At 45.6% G+C, this 25,066-nt stretch overlaps 1 protein-coding gene across 3 annotated transcripts in view; it reads right to left on the reverse strand.

Moving 5' to 3' along the window:
- SLC44A2 (solute carrier family 44 member 2) overlaps positions 1-12,398 on the reverse strand; it is a 56,403-nt gene extending 44,005 nt beyond the window's left edge. The window contains exon 1 of one of the 3 annotated variants that reach the window (XM_053370740.1): positions 12,077-12,397. In XM_053370740.1, coding sequence (XP_053226715.1) covers positions 12,077-12,128 — 52 coding nt within the window. In that variant the 5' untranslated portion in view covers positions 12,129-12,397. Of the gene's footprint in view, positions 1-12,076 lie in introns of all 3 variants that reach the window. The other 2 variants (XM_053370737.1, XM_053370736.1) reach the window with 2 other exon arrangements.
- Between the last annotated feature and the right edge of the window lie 12,668 nt (positions 12,399-25,066).

The raw sequence follows: 25,066 nt of genomic DNA on the forward strand, positions 1-25,066 counted from the left end.
CCGGCTCCCTCGGCCAATAAAGCAAGATGAGCGCCACAACCCCAGAGTCGGTCACGACTGGACCTAATGGTCAAGGGTCCCTTTACCTTTACCTATCCCTGACATTTGGTCCTACTGGCTGCAAGCCAATAGGAACTGTAGCCCAAGACATCTGGAGGGCACTAAATTGCTCATTATTATCAGTACAGACTGACAGAGGCTCTCCAGGGTTTCAGGCAAAAGTATTTTCCTGTCCCACCCTGAGACACCAAGGTTTGAGCCTGACACCTTTTGCATGCAGAGCATAAGCTCTACCGCTGAGCCACAGCCTTTCCCCCCAGAGAGCCATCAGGACAAGCACTAAGCTATGACACTTCCCCATATGAATTTTGTGGGCTACAGTTCACATCATAGCTGTCAACCATCCCTTATTTGGCAGGAAAGTCCCTTATCCCAGCGCTGTGTCCCGCTGCTGTCCCTTATTGATGATGTCCCTTAAATTTCCTGGGTTTCAAAGGCAGCAGCTCTTCTCTCTCCCTCCCTCCCTGCTGGCCAGAGAGGAGGGAGGCTCCAACGGTGTTGCTTGGCTGCGTTGCTCACCCAATAAGGAGTCTAAGAACGACTGGGGGGTGGAGCTTGCATGCCTTGTGCCGATCAAATCAGCCGCGTTGCCTGGAGACTCGCCTTTGCTCAGCGCTTCCCAGCGGAGAGGTGACGGTGGTTTTCCTTGCTGCATCCCCTTTGCTGGGTTGCTGCGCTGTGGGAACCACCGCTTGAGGCTTCGTTTGGCTGCTGGCTGGGCTTTCTGCCTTTGGCTTGGAGGGGCTCAGAAGTTGAACATACCTGTGCTTGGAAAATCCCTTATTTTGGCTGCTGATCCCTTATTTTCGAGGCTGCTGGTCCCTTATTTTCAAATCTGTAAGTTGACAGCTATGGTTCACATCTTCTGAATATTTTAAAGGATTTACAGATTCAAATCTGCCTTTTTGGCCCCACAAAGCAACTCAAAACATGTATAAAATACAAATCAAGATACAAGATAAAAACCATTTGCAATATCCATCTCCCAGTAGAAAATATCATGCTATCTACTTTGCAAGGTTATAGGTTCATCTGCACTTCAGTTTGCCCTGCGCTTTCTAGTCCTGGGTCCAAGAGGGTGTTCTCTTGTCCCACCAGTCTTGACCCATCAACCGTCAATCTGCAAAACCCAATTGACATTTCCAGCAATCAGCAGTGGGTTTTCCCAGGGAAAGTGATGGAACAAGAAGTCACAGACCAAACAGAAGTGTGGATGAGCCCTGTGAAACCAGCACAAAAATAAAACAATAAAACTCAGCCAAACCTGGAATAACAGCTCCACTTTATATCAAACTATGTGTATTAACAACAGCTTGAACTGCAGACATTATCTCCTGCTAATGCTTATATTCACGCTGTGAATAGCTTCTTCTGTTGATTTTTGCTGTCAAAGGCCCAAGAGCAAGCCAGGGCTTTAGTTGATATCCTCTGCCTATCTTTTGGGAATGAGAACATACAGTGGTACCTCGGGTTAAGTACTTAATTCGTTCCGGAGGTGTGTACTTAACCTGAAGCACCACTTTAACTAATGGGGCCTCCTGCTGCTGCCACGCCGCTGGAGCACAATTTCTGTTCTCATCCTGAAGCACTTAACCTGAAGCACTATTTCTGGGTTAGTGGAGTCTGTAACCTGAAGCGTCTGTAACCCGAGGTACCACTGTATAAGTTTGGGTCTCTACACTCCTGCTGACCTCTCCTTTACTGGAGCAGGTGTGGCAGAAGCACTTCCTCAAAGAGCCACAACAACAAGAGTCCCAACCCCACTATCTATTTTTAGGAAGAACAGTTGGTTGCCCATCTTCCCCCACCCTAGATTACCCAGGAAGTCAACTGACTTGTGTTGGGGCTGATAGCAACATCCATGAAGTCAACAGATTCACGCATCTTTTATTGTTTGTAAAACGCTACTTGTTAGGTGTCATTTGTGTAGATTGCTTGAATCTACTTGATTGGGACTTCACAAATCTTGTTCTATGCTTTCCCCCACCCTCCACCTGAGAAAAAGTCTTCCCAAGATTCCCAAGGTATATAAATGCAAATAACTTTAATTGTAATTATTACTGGCCATTTCTGTAGTGCTTTTTCCCCGTACAAAGTGCTTCACAGACTTCTCTCATTTACCCAGTTGGGCAAGTCACTATCAGTCCCACTGATATTATTATTATTAATTTTACCTTTACCTATCAGCCCCACTGTACAAATTGGAGAACTGTGGCCAAGAGGCAGTGGATTACCCAGGGACACTCACCTACAGTTAAGCCATATCTGTGACTAAACTGGCTCTTAGCGGCTCTCCTTCTTGGCCAACTCTTTTGTTTAGTCCCATACATAGCATCAAACAAGCACAATCATTTGCTGTTAACTAAGCTCATGCAGAAGGTGGCAGTGTATCCCTGAATAGCAGTTTCTGGAAATGAGGAGGGTGTGCTCAGGTTCTGCTCGCATTTCTGTAAGAGCAGGATGCTGCACCACTTTGACCTGATACAACAGGGATCTTTTTATGTGCTTAGATGATGCCTGACCTAATTACCCACAGGGCATAATTTGTTTTTAGAACCACTGTTCCTTGCTGGTTTTACACACTAAAGACATAAACCCTTATCAAGCCATTCTGAGATACTGGCACAAGAAATTCTTAAACCAAGAGTCCCCATTGAGCCATTGATGGATACCATGGGAAATTCAAACACCCCGCTGAAACCCCCAATAATCCAGTCTCCTCCCAATGTTGTTATTCTTTAAAAATTATGTTTTGGCACTTGTGGGGGTTGTTGTTGTTGTGGGGGAGTGGGTGGCGCTGTGGTCTAAACCACTGAGCCTCTTGGGCTTGCTAAGCAGAAGGTTGCTGGTTCAAATCCGTGCAACAGAGTGAGCTCCCGTTGCTCTGTCCCAGCTCTTGCCAGCCTAGCAGTTCAAAAGCACGCCAGTGCAAGTAGATAAATAGGTCCCACTGCAGCAGGAAGGTAAACACTGTTTCCATGTGCTCTGGCACTCCTCACGGTGTCCCATCGCACCAGAAACAGTTTAGTCAGGCTGGCCACATGACCCGGAAAGCTGTCTGTGGACAAACACCGGCTCCCTCAGCCTGAAAGCGAGATGAGCTCCGCAACCCCCTAGTCACCTTTGACTGGACTTAACCATCCAGGGGTCCTTTACCTTTTTACCTGTTGTTTAGTTGGGGGGGGGGCTGTTGGAGTCTTCTTTCAATCTGTGTTTATTTGTTTTGTCTGAGCATCGCCCGCTTTTCTTCTGCAACATAGGTATTTCTGATGCCCACAAGTTTATTAGAGTTCTACATGCAGCACCAGATTTATTTTTTTAAAAAGAAGGTTGGGAATCCCTGTCTTAAACTGTCAGAGACATATCATATTCTTGTCTTAAGGCACGATTTGCAGGACCGGGCAGCAGATAGGATAAGCAAGGCCAGAAAGCGGTCAGGGCCCTCCATAAGTCACTGGACTTCAACTCCCATCAAACCCAGGAAATGGCCAATGGCTCTTGGAAACCAAGTGTGTCCCCAGCCATCAATGGTAGAGTAGTGTGAGGAAAGACAGAAAGCTGCCGCAGAAGAACCCCCTGCACCCGACCATGCAGCTATGAGCCAGCCCATGACTCACACACACCACTGGCGTCCACTAGTAAGAAAGAAATACCGGAAGTGAAGCAACAATGCCAGGAATTAGCAAACTCAGGGGAGGAACCTATGAAGAGAGCATCTGAGGAAACCAGAGGTTGGTACCATGGAAGACTAGGCGCTACTTCCTTCCTCATTGCCCTGAGCCAGGATATCTGATGGGCCACATCTGCCTCTCTGGGTTTGGACATCCTGTTGCTGCTGCATGGTAACTCCTTTTAAAGCAGCTGCACTAGGTTAGCCCTAGCTGTCCTTCACCAAAATTCAACACACACACCTTGCCTTTCAGCTTCTGCTCTACATCATTGTTGTGGCGCCCCCTGCAGCACCCTCTTGGTTTTGCGCCCAGTCTGGGTGAACCAGCTGCGCTCACCTAAATCTGCCTCTGTTCCCCAAAATCTCTGCTTAGGCCAGGCTTCCTCAACCTTGGCCCTCCAGATGTTTTTGGCCTACAACTCCCACGATCCCTAGCTAGCAGGACCAGTGGTCAGGGATGATGGGAATTGTAGTCTCAAAACATCTGGAGGGCCGAGGTTGAGGAAGCCTGGTTTAGGCCCTTCCACCGGAGTCCACTTGGATAGTTCCATCTCCCTTGGTCCTCTCTACCCTGCTCCAATGGGAACTTCAACAAGGCTAGAGAATCCAGTGTTTGATTCTAGGGTCTTGTACGCCAAGATTATTTTATCTGTCTGAGTTATAATCCTTCTGGAAATCCACAAAATGGGCATCCAGGCTCGACCCAGAATCCTGCCTTGCCACCCCTCTTGGCACTGCATGTTCTCACCATGTGGGTCAAATCGCCCAACATGGAAGTCGAAGGCAACAGGTGAGTAGAAGATAAAAACAAGGACCACTCCAAGAGGCATTAGAAGCCATGGGAGCTGGAGGCAAGGAAGGATGGAGGGGCAAGCTAAATGTGATGGTAGAACCCATAACCCAGGGTGCATCCCTACAAAGCAGAGAGGGACAAACAAGAAGGCTCATGGCGGGGGAAGCCATGTCCCTCCTCCGCTCCACAAATGCTTTTCAGCCTAGCAGGGGATACATCCAGAAATGGTGTCTCACCAAAGAAACACAGCTTGGGGGCAAGTATCAGTTTCCATGGGGAAAGTATGAGTCAGGGGAAATATTGAGCTCCTCCATTCTTGCTTGCCAATGCTCTGCCTCAAAGCTCTACCCGCTTTTCCAGCCCTGCTTTGTTGGGAATCAGCAGCAGCCCAACACGGACACACAGGGTGTCCTTTTGGCCCCAAACTGCATGCAGATTCTGTGGCTACAGACAATGCAGCTTGTTGTCTATATGGCACGAGCAAGTGTTGCTCTGTGACATGAAAGCTCTCTCTTTTTTTAAAGTCCTTGTACTTAGGAGAAACATGCACCACAAGATCAACTTCAACCAGTCACAAATGATACAAGTGTAAAATAAAACAGTTTCAGGAAAACCCGGTAGGTATCAGACGCACACGAACACACTGCAAATTTCTGTTTTGCTGCTTGCAAACAGAATGCAAATTTCACATGTGCAAATGTCGAAGTTTCAGCAGTTTTCCTCAGTTTTTATGGGAGGGAGGGAGAAGAGTCGTCCCACACACTTGTCATGAGGCTGACAAAACAGATGAGGAACTAAATGGAAAATGGCTTAGCTAATTAAAAGGAGCAAATGTGCTTCTAGACAGCTTTTAAGGCTTTTATCGGCTGCTCAGCCAGGATCAAAAGCCCCACCAATTGCTTGATGGAGGCCTTTGCTGGTTCTAACAACTACTCCAGGCCTTCTTGGTACACTTCTTGTGCCAAATCACAGGGAGAAAGCTCTGTAGTCTCGCTGAAGGTGTAAGGAAAGAGAAGCAGAGGGTGTAATTCTTGCAGCTGTATACCAGAGACCTGCAACTAGACCACCTAGATTCTTTTTCAAAGCTGAAAAGCAATCAATGGGGTGCAGAGCAGGGAGCAGACTAAATTGGACCCATTTTCCTCATCAAAACCCTCCCCTCCAATAACTAAGCAAGTAATAGAAATTACCCCAGAATTGGCCCTACTAAACATCTTCCAAGACAACAATGCCCATTTACACCACAAAGAACTCATAACCCACCTGCTCTCAGCAGCCAGAAACACCATAACCAGACACTGGAGAGACCTGTCAGGAGTAAGCATGGCCCAATGGTACCAAATAGTATGGGAAACAGCCCTACTAGAAAAATTAACTAATAAACTGAAACTGACACGGGGACAAACAGAAGAAGACGCCTTCACCCCGGTATGGCTCCCCTTTATCACATACACAGCCCAACAGGACAATGACAAAAATCCACCAACAGCATACAAATCAATATGGCTAACCTGATCCAAAACACCCACCCACCTCACTCACACATGAAAACAAAGATCACCACAGCCAATCACAAGCAAACAATCACACCCTAGGCCAACCCCAACCTCTCTCACCACCAAAGGAACACAAGTGAACAACACAAGCAACGCTGACACCAAACTCTACATACATTAAACATAATAGAAACACTGCCACCCGACCCCACCCCCATCCATCTTCCCTCTCTCCACCCCCCCCTTTCTTCTTTCTTTCTTTTTTCTTCTCCCCCTAATGCCTCAACAAATGAAACGGATTTGTAAAAATGTTACATGGAAGAAGAAGAAAAATACGAGGCACTACACTTCTGTAAAACAAGAAAATCCTTAATAAAAAATATTATTAAAAAAAACCCTTCCCTCCTAACCACTCAGAACTTGCTGTTAGCTTATCTTGAGAGATAACTCTGGGAGGATGGTTTTGATTGGGAAACAGCAAGGGGAGGAGTTAAAATGCATCTCTGCTATCCCTATTCCATTTGCTGCTTTAATATTTGAAAAGGATTCCAGTGATGGATTCCACTGTCCCATCAAGCCCTGTTTTTGTTTTTGCTTTTTATTATTATTTATTGAATTTATATACCACCCTATATAAATCCAGGGTGGTTCAGGAAGCATTGTTTCACCATACTACTGGTGATGTTAAGAAGCAACAGCTGCTGAAATTCTCCTTTTGAGACAGGGTGGATAAAAATCAATGATTTTTTTAATTTAAAAAAACAACAACGGATTTTTTAAAATTTAAATCAGATTTTTAAAATAAAATGCTTTTGGAGGAAAAATCTTTCTAAAGATAGTTTTCTATTTAAGTTACATTATAGTCCAAAGGCTATGATTTGTTTTAAGTTTTTCATGTGTGCTAAAACTCAGTCTTAAGTGGTGTTGTTTTTTTAAAAAACAAACCGTTGAACCACATCAGTTAACAAAGATGGATACATATACTATAATGTTATTGTTTTAGTTAAATAAATTGTTTAAATGGTTACTAATGATTATTTTTCCTTCCAATGAAATACAGCAGAAAAGTTGTCCAAATATAAACAGTTAACTTATTAAACTTCACAATAATTTCATAATTATCTGTCTTATGTATTTCCAATAGTATAACCAAATCAGTAATTTTTGATATAACTGTAAAAACTAAATCAAGTCTTACTGACTAGTGTTTTAAATCGTGATTTAAATCGATTCGATTTAAATCAAATCCACCCTGTTTTGAGATAATGAAAAAAGGCCCAGTTTAGGGTCTCAGTCTCAGAAGAGACAGCACCAGAGTTTCTGGATGTCTCAGTCTTGTTTCTTTATGTGCTTGAGGTCAAGAGGCCACTGGGGGACAGGTGCAGTGGGCAAAGAGAGGCATTAAACATCCTGCTGAACACAGGCCAGCTGGCAGACCTGACCAGGGGGCACTTTTGTTTCTCCTTCAGTGCCAGGACTCAGCAATGAGTGAGTGCCTCTGAGCACTGCACCTCCCCCTGTCAAAGAACAATGGCAACCAGCTCCCTTGTATGCGAGAACTGGAAGCCCAGCATCTTATTCCTTGAGGTGTGGCACCTCGCTCTTTTAAGAAACTCTCCTTCCTATCTTTTCTTGTCCTGTTTTTACTTGAGAAACTGCTTTAAGGTGGCACACTATAGGGCAAGAAGAAGCAGCTGAGAAGAAGCAGCTGAGGCTGGATTTCAGCTAAAAACTGCCAGTGGTGAAAGGGTTAAAGGCGTGCACTCTCTCGCGCTCTCTCTCTCTTCCTCTTCCTCCTCCTCTGCCTCAATGTTCCTTTTCTGTTTTTAAAAATGCTTTTAAATGAGAGTCAGTGTGGTGTAGTACTTAGAATGTTGGATTACGACCTGGGAGACCAGGTTTCAAATCCCCACTCAGTCATGATCACCTGCGACCAAGTGAAGATGCCTAGGTGCCAGGATGGTGCCTGACATCTCCACCATCTGTGGTTCATTGGATCTGGGCTGTTTTCACACACTAATACTAGCTCCTGTAGAATTTTATCTGCACGATCAGATTGAATTTCAAATTGAACCAATTTGATTTTTCTGTGCAGCCTGAGCAGGAGCAGTCAGCATTAAGGGGGCGGGTAGGAATAGGCCAAAATCTATGTGGACTGTCCCTGGATCAAGTGACATTCTTCATTCAGTTCTCAAAGATCTTAACCTAGCTCCAGGTTGTCATCTGAACTAGCCATATGTTTGACTGAGAACCAATCACAGTCAGTCCATCCTTTGAAAAATAAGACTTTTGAGCTGTCTTACTAGAGCTGTCTTTAGAGCTGGCAACTAGATATTATAATAATAATTTATATAATAATATTTATTTATTTATTTATTTATTCATACATACATACATACATACAAACATACAGTGGTACCTCGGGATAAGAACTTAATTTGTTCTGGAGGTCTGTTCTTAACCTGAAACTGTTCTTAACCTGAAGCACCACTTTAGCTAATGGGGCCTCCTGCTGCTGCTGCTGCGCCACTGGAGCACGATTTATGTTCTTATCCTGAAGCAAAGTTCTTAACCTGAGGCACTATTTTATGGGTTAGCGGAGTCTGTAACCTGAAGCGTATGTAACCTGAAGCGTCTGTAACCTGAGGTACCACTGTACATACATACATACCCCACCCATCTGGCTGGGTTTCCCCAGCCACTCTGGGCGGTTTCCAACAAAATATTAAAATACAATAATTCACCAAATATTAAAAGCTTCCCTAAACGTTCTATTTTGGCGACTGTAACCTTGGTTTTAAGGAGCCGTTTGGTTCCTAGCTTATATAGCTGAGTTTCTAACACTGCATGGCTGTCACAGCTTGTGCTCCTCAGCTGGTGAGGCATGATCCAGTCACTGCCCAAGCTATTGTCTTAAGAAAAAGAAAGTGAAGTCATGCGTGAGGACAGAGTGATTAGAAGCAAGAATGGTTTTAGGGCGGATGTGGGTGGAAGAAAGGCAGCACAGCCGTGTGTGTGAGAGAGAGAAACCCAGAGCGAAGCACAATTCAGAGGGAAAGCAACTCACTAAAACCGAGGTGGAAGGCCTTAAATGAGTCCGCCTGGCACCCCACTGGTCATGTCTACATCTTCAGCACATGATGTAAGCACAACAACACTTCCTTCAAGGAAAGGGGAACTCCCACTGCCCACATTGCTCTGAGAGCAGCAACTAGAGTCAGGGCATCACTTGCTAGCCTTCAGTGGAGAATTTGAAAAGTTGAGCAAGGGGAATTGGGCCAGCCTTCCAAAGTGCCATTCTGCAGCCACAACAAACCCCTTTCCTTTCTGCTTGGCACTGGTGGAAGGGGCAGGCTGCCCCCTCGTGCACCATATTTGGGCACAGGACCTCCTGGTACGGACCCGCTAATGTAGTAGCTTAAAGGTAAAGGGAACCCTGACCGTTAGGTCCAGTCGTGGACAACTCTGGGGTTGCGGCGCTCATCTCATTTTACTGGCTGAGGGAGTCAGCATGACTAAGCCACTTCTGGTGAACCAGAGCAGCGCACAGAAACGCTGTTTACCTTCCCGCCAGAGTGGTACCTATTTATCTACTTGCACTGCATGCTTTTGAACAGCGCCACCTGCGTCCCTGTAAGTAGCTTACAATCAACCAATTCAGCCTCACTCTCCTCTTCGCTTACTTAATCCGCTTCAGGCGGTGAGTTTAGAAAAGGCCTTTTGATGGAGCCTAGATAAAAGAGAGCTGCCTGCTGCTCTAGCTCAGAAGTTCTCAAACTTTTTTCCCTGGGCCACATTTTCAGAATAAAAATTTGCTCGTGCCACATTGACCCTTTTCTTGACAAGAAATACATTGCAGAACAAAAAGAAACAACAAGTAGCAGTGCTTGATTTATAACATCAAACACAACTGCTTTTTAATATGATCATGGGACATCTGGGGAGTATAAAACAATGCATCTACATAATAGCATGAATCATTCCCAAAATGTAATGATTAAATGAACCTCTTACATATGCACCTTATGTATACAAACTCAAAGAGAGGTGCAAGCTTGCTTTAGACTATTGTATTCTAATATTCTGCTGGAAGCCGCCCAGAGTGGCTGGGGAAACCCAGCCAGATGGGCGGGGTATAAATAATACATTATTATTATTATTACTTTGCCGGGTAATCTCATTTCTATAAGGTCCAATTTGAGACAAACCCTCATGTCCTCATCACCACAAAAAAAGCCTTTCTCTTTTCTGATCTTCCATATTTATCAGAGTTGAAAATCCCTGTTCACAATATGCCATGAAGAACTGTAGAAGAATAGCCAATTCTCTTGAAGAGAGGAGTGGATACTGTTTCTGTTTGTACATCCACACTACTCAGAAATGTTTAAATGTTTCTTTGATCTCTCTAGAATCTTCCCCGTCACACTTGCCATCCTCTCCTGCCACACCCTTGGAGAACCACTGTTTTGCAGTAGTTTAAATCAGAAGGGAACTCCTTCAAGCCAGTGGGCAGAGATAAATGCCCTCCTCCCCCAGCGTTTCAAAAAAACCTTGCCTGATGGCGGGTCCAAACTCACAAATCACATTATCCAAAATCACTGTACCATTTAAAGATCACAAACTATTTTTTTGTTTCTGAAAATTCCAAGGCAGTACTGGACAATCCCTACTGGTATTAAATAAAGAGAACACTTTTTTTATTATGAAAAAAAAAAACCTTGCCTGCTAAGACGCTTCGTCACCCACAAGCACTGCTGTTTTCACAGCTTCTGTCTGCTTCCTGTTTATATAGAGGTTCTCATACATCTCTGGCCAGAGGGCAGCCCCCTTAGTCTGTTGCAGGAAAGGCAACAAGGACTTTTGGGGCACCTGGATGCTGATTGTGGCGTAAGTTGCAGTCCATAAAGTCGGTGGTCCTCAAGAAATTCATGCCATAATCAATTTGCCCATCTTCTAACGGTTCACAAGACTAGCTAGGGAGACCAGGAGACATTCCTGGGCCAATGGAGAATCAGAAGCTGCCTGAGCCAAGAGGACGATGATGAACACCCAAACAACAGTCAACCCACCTCACTGGTGGTCACGGGGAGATGGGAAAGCCCCCCCCCACCATAGGAGTCAACTCCTTGGGGCTGAGGTCACTTTGCCACCCCCAACAAAACATTTGAGGGGACCGCTCTGCCCAAAAGTTGAAGGGCATTGCTATTCAAATGGTGTTCGTGTGTCACATCTTGTGTTTGCTTTTGCGGGGCGGGGCTTACCTGGGTCCCCCCCCCCCATAGTTTATTCAAGGAAATCAAGTTTTGAAATGTCAAAATGACTGTAAAATTAGTGAAATGTATAAACCTGAAAAGCATAAATAAAATTTCAAGGTGGCACCCCCGCTTCCTATCTTGCCCCAGGTAACAGGTTGCTGCCTATAGACCCCTGGTTCCCAATGTGGGGCACAATTTGATTTTTAAGGGGGGATATTCCAGAATGAGTTATTAACAGTGAATGGCCTTCTAGGCTTCCTCCACGTGAATAGGACTTTGCTTTTTGAATAATAAGAATTATATGTCACAGGGGTGGGGATGGGATCAGGATTTTGGAGACGCTTGGGTGGGACATGGCCAAAAAAAAGGTTGGAAACCACTGCTATAGAGGGAAGCTACAAACAAAGCAATATATCTTCTCTCCCCCCCCGCCCCCGGCAAAAAAAGAAGAAACCAGCAACCCCTTTCCCTTCCTCGTCGGGCCACACCTGTTACCTGGGAGAGGGGCTACGACCCATCCACCTGCCCTGGATTTCAGGTAGCGGGCGCCTGCCTATTTGCTGGAAGCAGCGCCGAGGGGAGAAGCCGGAGGCCGCTGGAGCCCGGGGTCTGAGGAGCCACCCCGCCTTGGGCCGACGCCCCAGCCGGGCAGAGCCACCACCGGCAAAGCCCCTCACAAGGGGCGGGCGCCATTGTCGCAGCGGCTGGCGGGGCGGGGGGGAGGGAGGAAGGAAGGTCCTCGGTGCGAGCCCCGGCCCGAGGGATCCCTCCGCGCGCAATCTTCCCGCGCATCCTCCTTTACCGTAAGCTTGGTCGGCGTCGTCGGGCTCCTTGCCGCTCGGCTCGCCGTCCATCGCTGCCGGGACAGAGAGCGCTGCTGCTGCTGCTGCAGGCGCCGCCGGGGGACTGCGAGGAGGCGGAGAGAGGCAGCGTTGCCTGGGCTGTGTGGTGAAGTCAGGCCCACCCGACGGCCCTCCGCCCCTTTCCTGCCTCGGCGCGGCCGCCTTCCTGCGCTTAGCGGTCCCGGCGGGGCGGTCCCGGCGTCAGAAGAAGCGGATCCGTTTGTCTTGCGCGCCCGCGGCGAGGAGGCGGCCGAGCCGCGCTGCGCGGTGCATTTAAAAAGCCGCTTCCTCCCGGAGAAATGGCTCCGCGAGAGGAAGTGTGGGAGGGAGAGGGCCTTTGTGGGTTGCTGAGCCAGCGAGGTTGAAGCTCCCCTTCTCCACGCCACGACTTACACAATCAATATCTTCTGCTTTGGAGATCACTCGTAGATCTTTTGGAGATCACTAGCCGAGTGATCTCCGAGTGAATTATGGTGCTGGAGGAGACTCTTGAGAGTCCCATGGACTGCAAGAGGATCAAACCTCTCCATTCTGAAGGAAATCAGCCCTGAGTGCTCACTGGAAGGACAGATCCTGAAGCTGAGGCTCCAATACTTTGGCCACCTCACGAGAAGAGAAGACTCCCTGGAAAAGACCCTGATGCTGGGAAAGATGGAGGGCACAAGGAGAAGGGGACAACAGAGGATGAGATGGTTGGACAGTGTTCTCGAAGCTACCAGCATGAGTTTGACCAAACTGCGGGAGGCAGTGGAAGACAGGAGAGCCTGGCATGCTCTGGTCCATGGGGTCACAAAGAGTCGGACAACAACATAGCCGAGTCAGATTGTCTTCCATTAACACTTTTTTTTACAGTGAGAACAAGATGCAATACAGTGGTACCTCAGGTTAAGTACTTAATTCGTTCCGGAGGTCTGTACTTAACCTGAAACTGTTCTTAACCTGAAGCACCACTTTAGCTAATGGGGGCTCCTGCTGCTGCTGCGCCGCCGGAGCATGATTTCTGTTCTCAACCTGAAGCAAAATTCTTAACCTGAAGCACTATTTCTGGGTTAGTGGAGTGTGTAACCTGAAGCGTATGCAACCTGAAGCGTATGTAACCTGAGGTACAATTGTACTCAGGGCTGTATGCAGGTCACTGAAGGATCAGCTTCTGTGTCAGAGAAAGTCCCAGCATGGCCTTGGGGAAACTGAACCCCCAAAACCAGAGGGCACCAGAGGACATGCCATAACTTAGGATCTCGACTTTGTAGGCTTTGCGAGGGGGGCGGGGACACATACACACCTATTCCCACGACCAAAATCCCAAATGAGAGTTATACTAAAGCTTTTGGAAATGTCAAAAGAGTGGAGAATGAAACTTATGGACTATGCAGAATTGGACAAAATGACTGGGAAAATTAGATACCAGAGGGATCACAAGTTCATCAAGGACTGGGCAAAGTTTACGGATTATCTGGAAAACATCTGTGATGAACAGACAACGCTAGTGGGTTTTAAAGAGGTTTTGTGATAGCCGAAGGTGTATTGTAAAAAAAAAAAATAGAGACGAAAGGATATTTAATTGGCAATATTATATAGAGAAAATGCGTAAAGACAGCAAATATGGATGATTGGTGGAGGAGCTGGGGGAAGTACAAAAATTGGAAATCTGAGAACATGGTTGTGTTGATTAATTTGTAAAGGAAAAACTGAATAAAAATTTATATATAAAAAAAGGAAATGTCAGGGAACTCTTGCACCTAGCCGAACGGAGCTTTTTCTTCTTATTTTCCAAACAGCCTTTCAGAAAGCAACCCCCTTCTTTCAATCACACTGTCAGCATAGAAGACAACTCCTAGGGGACGAGGGGTCTTCAGCCCCCCCCCAATAAAATATTTGAGGGGGCTGCCCTCCAAAGTTTTGATGGCTATTGCCATTCAAATGGTGTGTACATTATGTGATCGATTATGTGGGGCAGTACTTACCTGCCCCCCCCCATTTTTTTTATTCAAGTTGGCACCCCTGACTTTAAGAGTTGGTTACTTAGCAGGCCTCCTTCCTCAAAGTCTGCTTGCCTGGGGGCAACTCTCCTCAGTTGATGCCATTGCCTGTTTGGTCTAGGTGACTAATATGGCCCTTTTTGCTCCAGTACAAATATTATTTAAGTAACTATTTAGAATATGTGAGGGTCCACTAGCTGCCGGGTCTACAACCAGGGTTGGCCATACCATTAGTTACAGTGAGGCTATGTCCTCGAGCCACAAATGCCAAGGGGAGCCCACACTTCCAGGAAGAGGGAGGCCATTTTATTACCAGAAAGGAACAGAGGCACTTGGGCATCTTCTGCCTCAAGTGCCAAAATACCTTAACCAGCCTTGGGTACGACATAATTTGACCTGGGGCAGGTGGGGAGAGGGAGAGAGAGAGAGAGAGAGAGAGAGAGAGAGAGAGAGAGAATTTAAAGCTCTGTCTCAGGCAGCAACATATTTTGAGCTAGCTCTGCTGGCAGCCAGCGCAATTATGGCAAGATTGGCAAATGTACTTCTTCCTCACAATATCTGTATGGCAGGTTCCCTTGCCCCGAACAAAAGCTCTTGTTGATATCAATGACTGGGGATCATGCAGCCCATTGGCCTTCTCTGGAAATTTGAGGAAAGAGATGGACATTTTTAAAGGTATCTCATTTTCAGAACACAAGATGTAACAGCTCTACAACATACAAACTGAGAACTGATTTAAAATCTCTTGGATGTTTGTCTTGCACTCCAAGCCTGTCAAGGACAAGGAAACTCAACCACAACACCATATTACTGCAGACAAACAACCTATAATTTCATCCTCCAGATCCAGGAATGACTCTCAGAGGCTGGCAACAGGCCCTTTCCTCCCTGACAATTTAAATGGGCGTTGACTCTGCTGTGGTGTGAGCTTTTGCCTTTCATAGAATGTGCTGAGACCGTTTAGGAATATGCTCTCCCAAGGATCCATTGCTAGAACATATTTGTTTAACAGACAGAATTCCCCCTCTTTCCTTTGTTTCTTCTGAGCTTAACATTCTGAAAACAGCTGTATATGAGAGCGAAGTATTCACAGCCCTCAACTCATTTGCAGAACACAGGTTTCTGAAAAAGTTCGTACTTTCTAGAACAGGTAGGGAAATATACACTTTGAAGTTAAGGCTGCCATAAATGTTTAACTTGAACATGCCAGCCCCCACAGCCCACAAAAGCAGCTTGTTCATGCTGCTCACCTACCCCTCTAATTTATGTTTGATCTATGATACAGGACGCGTGTGGAGCCTAGGGCTCGCCAATCAGAAGACGGCCAATAAGCGAGATGAGCGCTGCAACCCCAGAGTCGTCTGCAACTGGACCTAATAGTCAGGGGTCCCTTTACCTTTACCTTTATGATACAGGAAGACAGGTACTCATGTATGCTGAGACCATTAAGTAATCCAAGGACAGACATGTAGTGGTGAATACACACAAGTTCTTTTTCCATGGTAATGCAAGCAAACAGGGATGTATTTTACAGTTTAAACCTCAGTTGCCGAAACAATTAAAGCAAAAGCTGAGATCATTCTGGCCTATACCCTCTCGGGATTATTGAAGAAACTCATGTGCTCTGTCATCCAAAGGAAATCACGCCCAGCAGCAATGGACTTGTAATTGCTCAGGGAAATACAGCCCAAGGCCACTCGAGTCCTGAAGGAAAGAAATTTCGGTTCAGCAACTTGGCCATCTCTTTTGGGTTGCCTATACAGACTGAGGCAAAAGAAAAGAAAGTCTGTGAGTTAGTTGTTTGTTTTTGGTTTGTTCTTTGCTTTCAGGCTAGCTACCAGAAAAGCAAGGCTCTTCCACACCCATTCCCCAGCAAATTTTAAAAGAGTATACATCTTTTGCTACTTGGCTCTGCCTCCAGAAACTATAAGAATGAGGACCTGGCTCCCCCCAAAACCCAATTGGGTTCCACCTTCCAACTCAAAGTCAGCTCTGACAAAAGACCTAGGGGGCATTGCCCCAGAACCTACCCAGCTGTATTTCAAGAATTGGTGACCCTACTCCTGCCCACCAACTGAGTAACAACTTTGCAATCAAATTAGAGTTTCTGGCTGGGAAACCTCTGAGTGCAGAGCTTCTTTGTGGTGAACAGCAGACTATACAACATTACCAGGCAAAGGAAGGCAGGAGGATAGAATACTTACTTGGGCCCCTGCACTGAAAAGGAGGAGGGCAATACCAATGTACTTTACAGCAATCATATTTTCTACACCCTTTGCTTTGTACTCTTGCTTAGACGAAAGTGTCATAGACAGTGGCGGTTGTGTGTCTGGGAAACCCACAGCAGCAGGAGATTTAGTCAGTGTGGTGGAAAGGAGGAGGTTTGACCCTGCCCCTGCTATGTGCATTTCTCCTCCAGCCCCTCCAAATTTTCCCCAGCATGAATCCTTTATACTTTTGCTTAACAGAAAACATTGCAACAGCCCTGCTCCTTCCCCCTCAGCTTCTTCTCTCCCTCAGCTCTGCACAACAAACATGTAGTACTATCCTCATGTTGCTTCCACATTAGAGCCCTTTAACACTGGGGTAGAACTGATTTTCTGCAAGAAACCAGAAGCAGAATTATCACTGAGGTGACACACTAGAAACATCCTTCTCCACAGCTAAGATTCTCTTACAATGTGAATTCACAAATCAATCCCATCCAGGAAAGGGCATTTCCAATGCTAAATTAAAAATTTCCCCCTTGTAGGTTCACACAGCCTGTTTTATTGCTTTCCAATAAGCATGGGACGCGGGTGGCACTATGGTCTAAACCACACAGCCTAGGGCATGCCGATCAGAAGGTTGGTGGTGGGGTGAGCTCCCGTTGCACGGTCCCTGCTCCTGCCAACCTAGCAGTTCAAAAGCACGTTAAAGTGCAAGTAGATAAATAGGCACCGCTCCGGTGGGAAGGTAAATGGCGTTTCCATCACCAATAAAGCGAGATGAGCGCAGGCCGCAACCCCAGAGTCGTCCACGACTGGACCTAACGGTCAGGGGTCCCTTTACCTTTACCTTTAATAAGCATGGAGGTGGGGGAATGAGTGATCAATAGTTTTATTAACTGCATCTCTTAATTATCCCAGTCAAGTTTCTGATCCAAGGGGAGCCTTTTTTGTTTTCTTTAGAAAAATAGCACTATTTTGCTGGGGGAAATCGAAAGAAAATGTACTGATGAGAGGAAATGAATACGTCTGCCTGCACACATGTAGCAACCGAAACTAACTTTCAGTAACGGGAGGCTGTGATGTCCCTGGCTTAAGAAACTGGATGGCTCTTAACTGGATTGTTGTTCAACCATGTCTGCTTCCACCCACATTGATCTTCTTCCTGAACTATTTAATATTATTTACAGTCCAGGAATGATGATGATGATGATGATGATGATAATAATAATTTATTCTTTATACCCCGCCCATCTGGCTGGGTTTCCCCAGCCACTCTGGGTGGCTCCCAACAGAATAGAATAGAATATTAAAAACACGACAAAACATCAAACATAAAAAAACTTCCTGATATGGGGCTGCCTTCAGGTGTCTTCTAAAAGTCAGATAGTTGTTTGTTTCCTTGACATCTGATGGGAGGGCATTCCATAGGGTGGGCGCCACTACCGAGAAGGCCCTCTGCCTGGTTCCCTGTAACCTCACTTCTCGCAGTGAGGGAACTGGAGCTGGACCTCAGTGGCTGGGCTGAATGAAGGAAGGATCTCAGCATTCCATGATTCATTATCCAGATGCTGGGTTATTTAAAGTTGTTGAGAGCAAATTAATTCATCCCTCTGCACTTTCTCAGAGGCACTGGTTACTACTTCCCAAGACCCCTGGCAGAGCACTGCCATTGAACGAAGATTCTGGTCCTGGATCAAACTGATTTTTATTTCATTTTTTTGCTGATGGTAATATATAGAATGTTGCACCCCACTGTTATTCCTTCTGTAATCTGTTATCCCAATGTGAAGACAGCTCTTCCTACCAAAACAATGTCCGCCGATCCTTTTGTTAAAAAGAAACCTATGCAATAGCTTCTAAACCTATGCTATAATAAATAAACAATATACAATATGCATCAGTGTTAATGAGAAGCAAACCATTTCTAATTTGAATGTACTTTCTAGCCATTGCAAATCCATTAAAGATGCAGGAAATCCAAAACATCATGTTAATGTAATATGGAGAAATGTCCAGTCAGCTGAACAGATGTTCAAAGCATTGTGCAACCCTCTGCTGGTTAATGCAGCATATGACATGTGCCTGAAATGTTAATAATGTTTGTGTCTTGGGACACATGGAACAAACAGTAAGTGCAATTTGATCTTCTTTTAATCCATATAATAATGCTATTAAAATGAGAAAAGCAAGCTTTTAAATCTCACATGCTCATATGTTCAGAGCAGAATATATACAGTGGTACCTCAGGTTAAGTACTTAATTCGTTCCAGAGGTCAGTACTTAACCTGAAACTGTTCTTAACCTGAAGCACTACTTTAGCTAATGGGGCCGCCTGCTGCCGCCATGCCGCCAGAGCACAATTTCTGTTCTCATCCTGAACCAAAGTTCTTAACCTGAAGCACTATTTCTGGGTTAGCCGAGTCTGTAACCTGAAGTGTATGTAACCTGAGGTACCACTGTATATACTTAAGCTTGCAGTCTTATAAACACTTACTGGGAGCAAACCAGTGGAACTTACTTGCAAGCAGGCATGGAAAAGATTGCACTTCAAAATAGGCTTAATGTTCCTTTTATGCTCCTTTGATGATTTCTGAAGACCAGAAAGTTCAACCAGGTAACCAAGAGCCAGTGGCTACAGCAGACTCTGCATTTGAGTGATCACATATGTTTTGTTTTTGCTCACCGGACGACTCAGGACATGGTAATCCACCAGAGACAAAGGATTACTGGTATGTGTGTGTGGAAATTAAAACTATAAGAGTAATGCCTTTCCAGTCTGCCTTCAGAAGGAGTCCTGTGCAATCTAATAGTTCACATATTTTAAACAGACACATGCTGGTTGTTATAAGACGCTCCTTTATTCTGTTTTGCCACTCTTCTTTTCAATGATCAGCATGGCAACATGCTGAGACAAATAATTCCTATTTTAAAAATCTATTTGTAGTTCTATTCTGACAATTCACTTCTGGAACTTGGTGGTTGTAAGCTAGAGCATTTCCAGACAGAAGTGTGTTTGGAACAAATGTGAATAATGGCTACACTGCCTTTCCTCCCCAGGGACCCAGGCCTGGTATGTACAGTATGTTGCATCCTGGCAGAAGTTGGGGTGGGAAGCAAGATTGAGTATGGTGTCCCACTCTTGAAGATTTAAAGTTAAACTGGAAGAAAACAACAGAGGATTTGCTGCAAGTATATTCTTAAATACCACTAAGGTAGTATGGTAGGCACAGGAAAATAAGCATTTTTAAAAAAAGAATCTGTGCTTTTGACATGTATACATAATGTACAGTGGTACCTCGGGTTGCAGACGCTTCAGGTTACAGATGCTTCAGGTTACAGACTCCGCTAACCCAGAAATAGTACCTCGGGTTAAGAACTTTGCTTCAGGATGAGAACAGAAATTGCGCGGCGGCAGTGGGAGGCCCCATTAGCTAAAGTGGTACTTCAGGTTAAGAACAGTTTCAGTTTAAGAACAGACCTCCAGAACGAATTAAGTACTTAACCCAAGGTACCACTGAATAGGAATAGGAGGAATCCCTAATCATTCTTCAGGGCCTAGGGGTACATTAGGAAATCTAAGAAACAGTTCTGGATACCATAAAATACCCATTTCACAGAAGACAGACCAATGATGCCCAGATACACACAATAACAGGCAAAACACCTGCATGCACACTCCAGAACAATATCTAGATTGATTTTCAATCTGGGAGACTGGAACATGGTTTAACCCACAAGCTGTAACAAGATGATGGCAAGCGCTTTTGGAGAAACCATTAGAAGGCCAAAAGCAGGCAGTTCCGTCATTCCATTTGGCAACACTGTTAAGGAGAACTAGATGTTCCCTTCTTATATTGACCCGTCTCTGCTCTGCAACGTATTGCTAGAAAACTGCGCGCTATCTTTGAAATATGATTAGTTCCCTGCTCCTGTAAGCTTATGAAACTGAATTAGGATAATTGTATTTAAAAAGAGAATACATTTTGTGTTCTGCTTATCAAGGGGAAGGAATTGAGAACAGCTTCTTCTGGCCCCATCCTCCCCACTTGCTAGCTTGGCTCCCAAATATGGAGAAAACATTAGAGCAAATCATAGCTTGATACTGAGTCACAGTGGAGACTTGTGCTTCGTTCTTCATGCAGCCATAGTTAAACTATGGAACTCTCTCCCACAAGAGGCAGTCATGGCCACCAGCTAGGGTGGCTTTTAAAAAAAGGACTAGACAGCTTCATGGATGAGAGGGCTATTGGTGGCTCTGCTCCGCTTCCACAGCTGAAGGCAGCAAGGCTTCTGAATACCAGTTGCTGGGAATCACAGGTGGGGCGTGCGTTGTTCTTGTGCTCAAATCCTGCTCCCTGGTTTCTGTAATAAATGAAAACCTGCCCTTATTCCCTTATGGGGAACACAAGAGCCCTTATAGAGTCCTTTGCAGGTTCTCCGTCGCTCGGAGAAAATAACAGAGGCCAACCAGAGAATATTGAGAAGCAAAGCAGCTAGTAAGGCTGATCTTTATTGAACTGTTGCAACAGGGTGCTCCCCTCACATGCAGAAGGAGGAGGAGGAACCCAGAACCATGGTGTGCCTGCCCTTATATAGACATTTTAAATTGCCTGCCCTGGAGTCCAAGACCACCCCCAGACATATCATACATACATCACAGAAGGGGTGTAGCTCAAGACCACCCCCAAGACACATCATACCTAAATCACAGAAAGGGCTGTCTACAACAGAAATCTGAGTGCGTTGTTTACCTCCTGTCTGGCAGGTTATCTGTTAATGCTTACCTGATTGGATTACCTGGGGAGCCTGGCCAGTCTTTTGTAATGATAAAGACTTAGTTCCTGAGCCAGGTCACAGGCTCACCCTATTCATACACAGACATACCCTTAAGACAGGATTTGTGAAGGAAAAGACAATGGGGAGGCTTTTCCATTTTCCTTGACCTTGCAGAGAAATCATTTGGTCAGTTTGGGAGTCAAAATGGTTTTCAGGGCTATTTTTCTGTGCTGCTTCAGACATGTGGTTTATATATTTATGTATGTGTTTGCTTGGTACATTATGAACATTTATTATATATATAAGACCTTACTTTTTTTATTTCATTTCCCACAGATGGGCCACTGGCATGATCCAGCAGGCTCTTCTTATGTTCTTATATACTTAATTGAGACTCTGGCTGTTAGGGCTACATAGAAAAGAGATCCCTGCTGGAGCAAACCAAGGTCTGCTTCCAACTGCAGCCTACCAGATGCTTCGAAGAAGCAGCCCCTAAGCAGGGCATGAAGGCAAACCCCCCCCCCAAACCCTCCTTCACTGTCTGCATGCCAGCAGCTGGTATTCAAAGGCCCATTACCTTTGTACTGGGAGATTCCATGGAGCTCTCTCTTTTTGGAAAAGTAAAATATTTATTAAGTGGCTTTTCAAATATCCAAAGCAGCATTCGTTTTTTCAGCGCAACAAGGCAAAATTATAAAACAAAGCTGAGAGACAGCTCAGTAGGTAGAGCTGCAGACTCTTAATCTCAGGGTTGTGGGTTTGATCCCCACACTGGGCGAAAGATGCCTGCATTGTAAGGGGTTGGACTACAAGAACCTCATGGTCCCTTTCAGCTCTACAAGTCTGTGATTCTGAAAGCAACAGACAATAACCCCAAGCCCAAACTCCTAAATCAACCAAACAACAGCTATTTAGCAGACCATTGTATTTTAATATTTTGTTGGAAGCCACCCAGAGTAGCTAGGGAAACCCAGCCAGGTGGGTGGGTATAAATTATTATTATTATTATTATTATTATTATTATTATTATTATTATTAAGACTTTAACTGTCAACGTTTTAACAAGCCCCTGCTGTGCAAAGTTTGATCTATAGATTTCTGAATGTCAAGCTGGCAATCCTACACGAGAGGCTCAAAGTCTTCCTGTTGATATTTTACCCTAAACCTGGCAGGGCCATTTGTAGCAGCTTTGGCCTGAGTTAACTAGCTACCATGGACTTGCTCCCAGTATGTGTGGTTTTCATGGTTTTACCAGTCAGTCCAAATTTTGATTTTGGTTATACCCAGAGTCTGGGCTGTAGCAACAAAAACAGATTTCTTCTCTTCTGCGACTGTGCCTGCAAACTGGTAGCCAGCCACTGGATCTTACTCATACAGTGGTACCTCGGGTTACATACGCTTCAGGTTACATACGCTTCAGGTTACAGACTCTGCTAACCCAGAAATAGTACCTCGGGTTAAGAACTTTGCTTCAGGATGAGAACAGAAATTGTGCTCCAGCGGCGTGGCAGCAGCAGGAGGCCCCATTAGCTAAAGTGGTGCTTCAGGTTAAGAACAGTTTCAGGTTAAGAATGGACCTCCGGAACGAATTAAGTACTTAACCTGAGGTACCACTGTACTGTGTAATCTAAGGTGACTAGGTGCGGTGTGAGGACAGGGCTCTTTCTGAATCTGTACAGAAGAGGGTACCTGGGCATATAGTTGGTGCTTGTCAACCAAGGGGGATGGGGGTAGGGGAGAGAAATGTGCTGGACAGCAGCTTTTCTGCAGAAGTTAATACATGAAGCTTTTTCATAGCATGGAGAAGGAGCATTCGCCAACATCTGGCAATCAAGCTGTTGTTAAAAGGCACAGGAGCCAGCTGGTGGGGACTGGTTGTAAAGGTTGGCAAGCTTATTTGGCAGGTGCAACTTGCCATGTAAGGGTTAAAAACACAAACACGCACAACCTGATCTTCCATAATAGGCTTATCAGGTGCAAACAGGAAAACTGCCCTGCCACTTTAGCAGTGTGTGATAGAGAACAAAGGAAGGAAGGACACAGGAACATAGCTGTCAACTTACAGATTTGAAAATAAGGGGCCAGCAGCCTCAAAAATAAGGGATCAGCAGCCAAAATAAGGGATTTTGCTATTGTAAAGAGTTACATACATTGGCAGGATTGACAGATGCTGTCAATCCAGCATGAGGTGGTTGTGGCAGCCACTGAAGCACCGCCCTTCTGCGTCCCTCCCCATCCCCTCCTCTTCCTCCTCCCTCAGGCTGCCTCCTCAGCTGCCACCACCGCTGCCGCCTCTGGGCTCTTGGGCGTCGTGGGCAAGAGTCTCTCTCCCTCCCCCCCTCTCTCTCGGGCAGGGAAGGGCCGATGGAACTCCTCGTGCCAGGACAACGGCGCCAGCGCACTCTCTCTCGCACGGCAGAGGACCCTGAGCCGCTACTTCCCTCCTGAGCCGGGCGAGCATGAAACCCGGGAAATTTAAGGGACATCATCAATATGGGACAGCAGCAGGACACGGCGCTGGGATAAGGGAGTTTCCCGTCAAATAAGGGACGGTTGACAGCTATGCTCAGGAATCCAGTACCTCAAGGACCGCCTCTTTCCATGTGAACCTACCCGGACCCTGAGATCATCTTCTGAGGCCCTCCTTTGTGTGCCTCCTCCTTGAAAGGTGTGGAGGGTGGCAACATGAGAAAGGGCCTTCTCTGCAGTGGCTCCCCGTCTGCGGAATGCTCTCCCCAGGGAAGTTCACCTGGCACCTTCATTATACTCCTTTAAGCCCCAGGCAAAAATGTTCCTTTTTAACCAGGCCTTTGGTTGATCTGATTTACATCCTATGGCCTTTTAAAATGTGTTTTTTGGGGGTGGGGCTATTGGGTTGTTGTTGTTGTTGTTGTTGTTATTATTATTATTATTATTATTATTATTATTATTATTATTATTAATTTTGTGGTTTTATATCTTGATTTTATTCTGTAAACCGCCCAGAGACCCCCAGGTATAGGGCGGTATATAAATCCAATAAATAAAGGAATTAAACAATAAATAAATTGGCATTTCCACTGGATCTGCTCTTCACCCGATCCCCTTGCCCAACCCCCAGCCAGTCTCCAGAAAAGTACAAGAATCCTGTCTGCTCCAGAAGGTGGGAGGAATTGAAAAGAGCTGGGGGAAGGAGAAAGCGCAGGTTAAGAACATAAGAAGAGCCTGCTAGATCAGGCCTGCATCCTGTTCTCCCAGTGGCTGGCCTGTGGGAAACCAGTGAGGAGAACATGAACACAATAATAATAATAATAATAATAATTTATTATTTATACCCTGCCCATCTGGCTGGGTTTCTCCAGCCACTCTGGGCAGCTTCCAACAAAGTATTGAAATACAGTGGTCTGTTAAACATTAAAAGCTTCCCTAAACAGGACTGCCTTCAGATGTCTTCTAAAAGTCTGGTCATTGTTTTTCTCTTTGACATCTGGTGGGAGGGCGTTCCACAGGGCGGGTGCCAATACGGAGAAGGCCCTCTGCCTGGTTCCCTGTAACTTGGCTTCTCGCAGTGAGGGAACTGCCAGAAGGTCCTCGGTGCTGGACCTCAGTGTCCGGGCAGAACGATGGGGGTGGAGACGCTCCTTCAGGTATACTGGACCGAGGCCGTTTAGGGCTTTAAAGGTCAGCACCAACACTTTGAATTGTGCTCAGAAACGTACTGGGAGCCCTCTCCCTTCCTGCGGTTTCCAGCAACTTGTGTTTGACAGCATTGCTGTTTTCAGCTGTGCAGGTAGAGCATAACCATCATAGTACAACAATGGCACATAAAGTACCAGGATCCACAGACAGAACACAGCATCTTTGGCTGTGTGACATTTATTCATTCATTCATTCATTCATATCCAACCTGAAAGCATGCAAGGAGCTTTTTAAAACAGTATTCCTCCCTCCAGGCTTCAGAGGTCCTTTGTCCAGCTTTTCTGGCCTTCTACAGGGTCTTCTTGTG

The sequence above is a fragment of the Podarcis raffonei genome, chromosome 17, assembly GCF_027172205.1.
Source record: "Podarcis raffonei isolate rPodRaf1 chromosome 17, rPodRaf1.pri, whole genome shotgun sequence".
Classification (NCBI taxonomy): domain Eukaryota; kingdom Metazoa; phylum Chordata; class Lepidosauria; order Squamata; family Lacertidae; genus Podarcis; species Podarcis raffonei.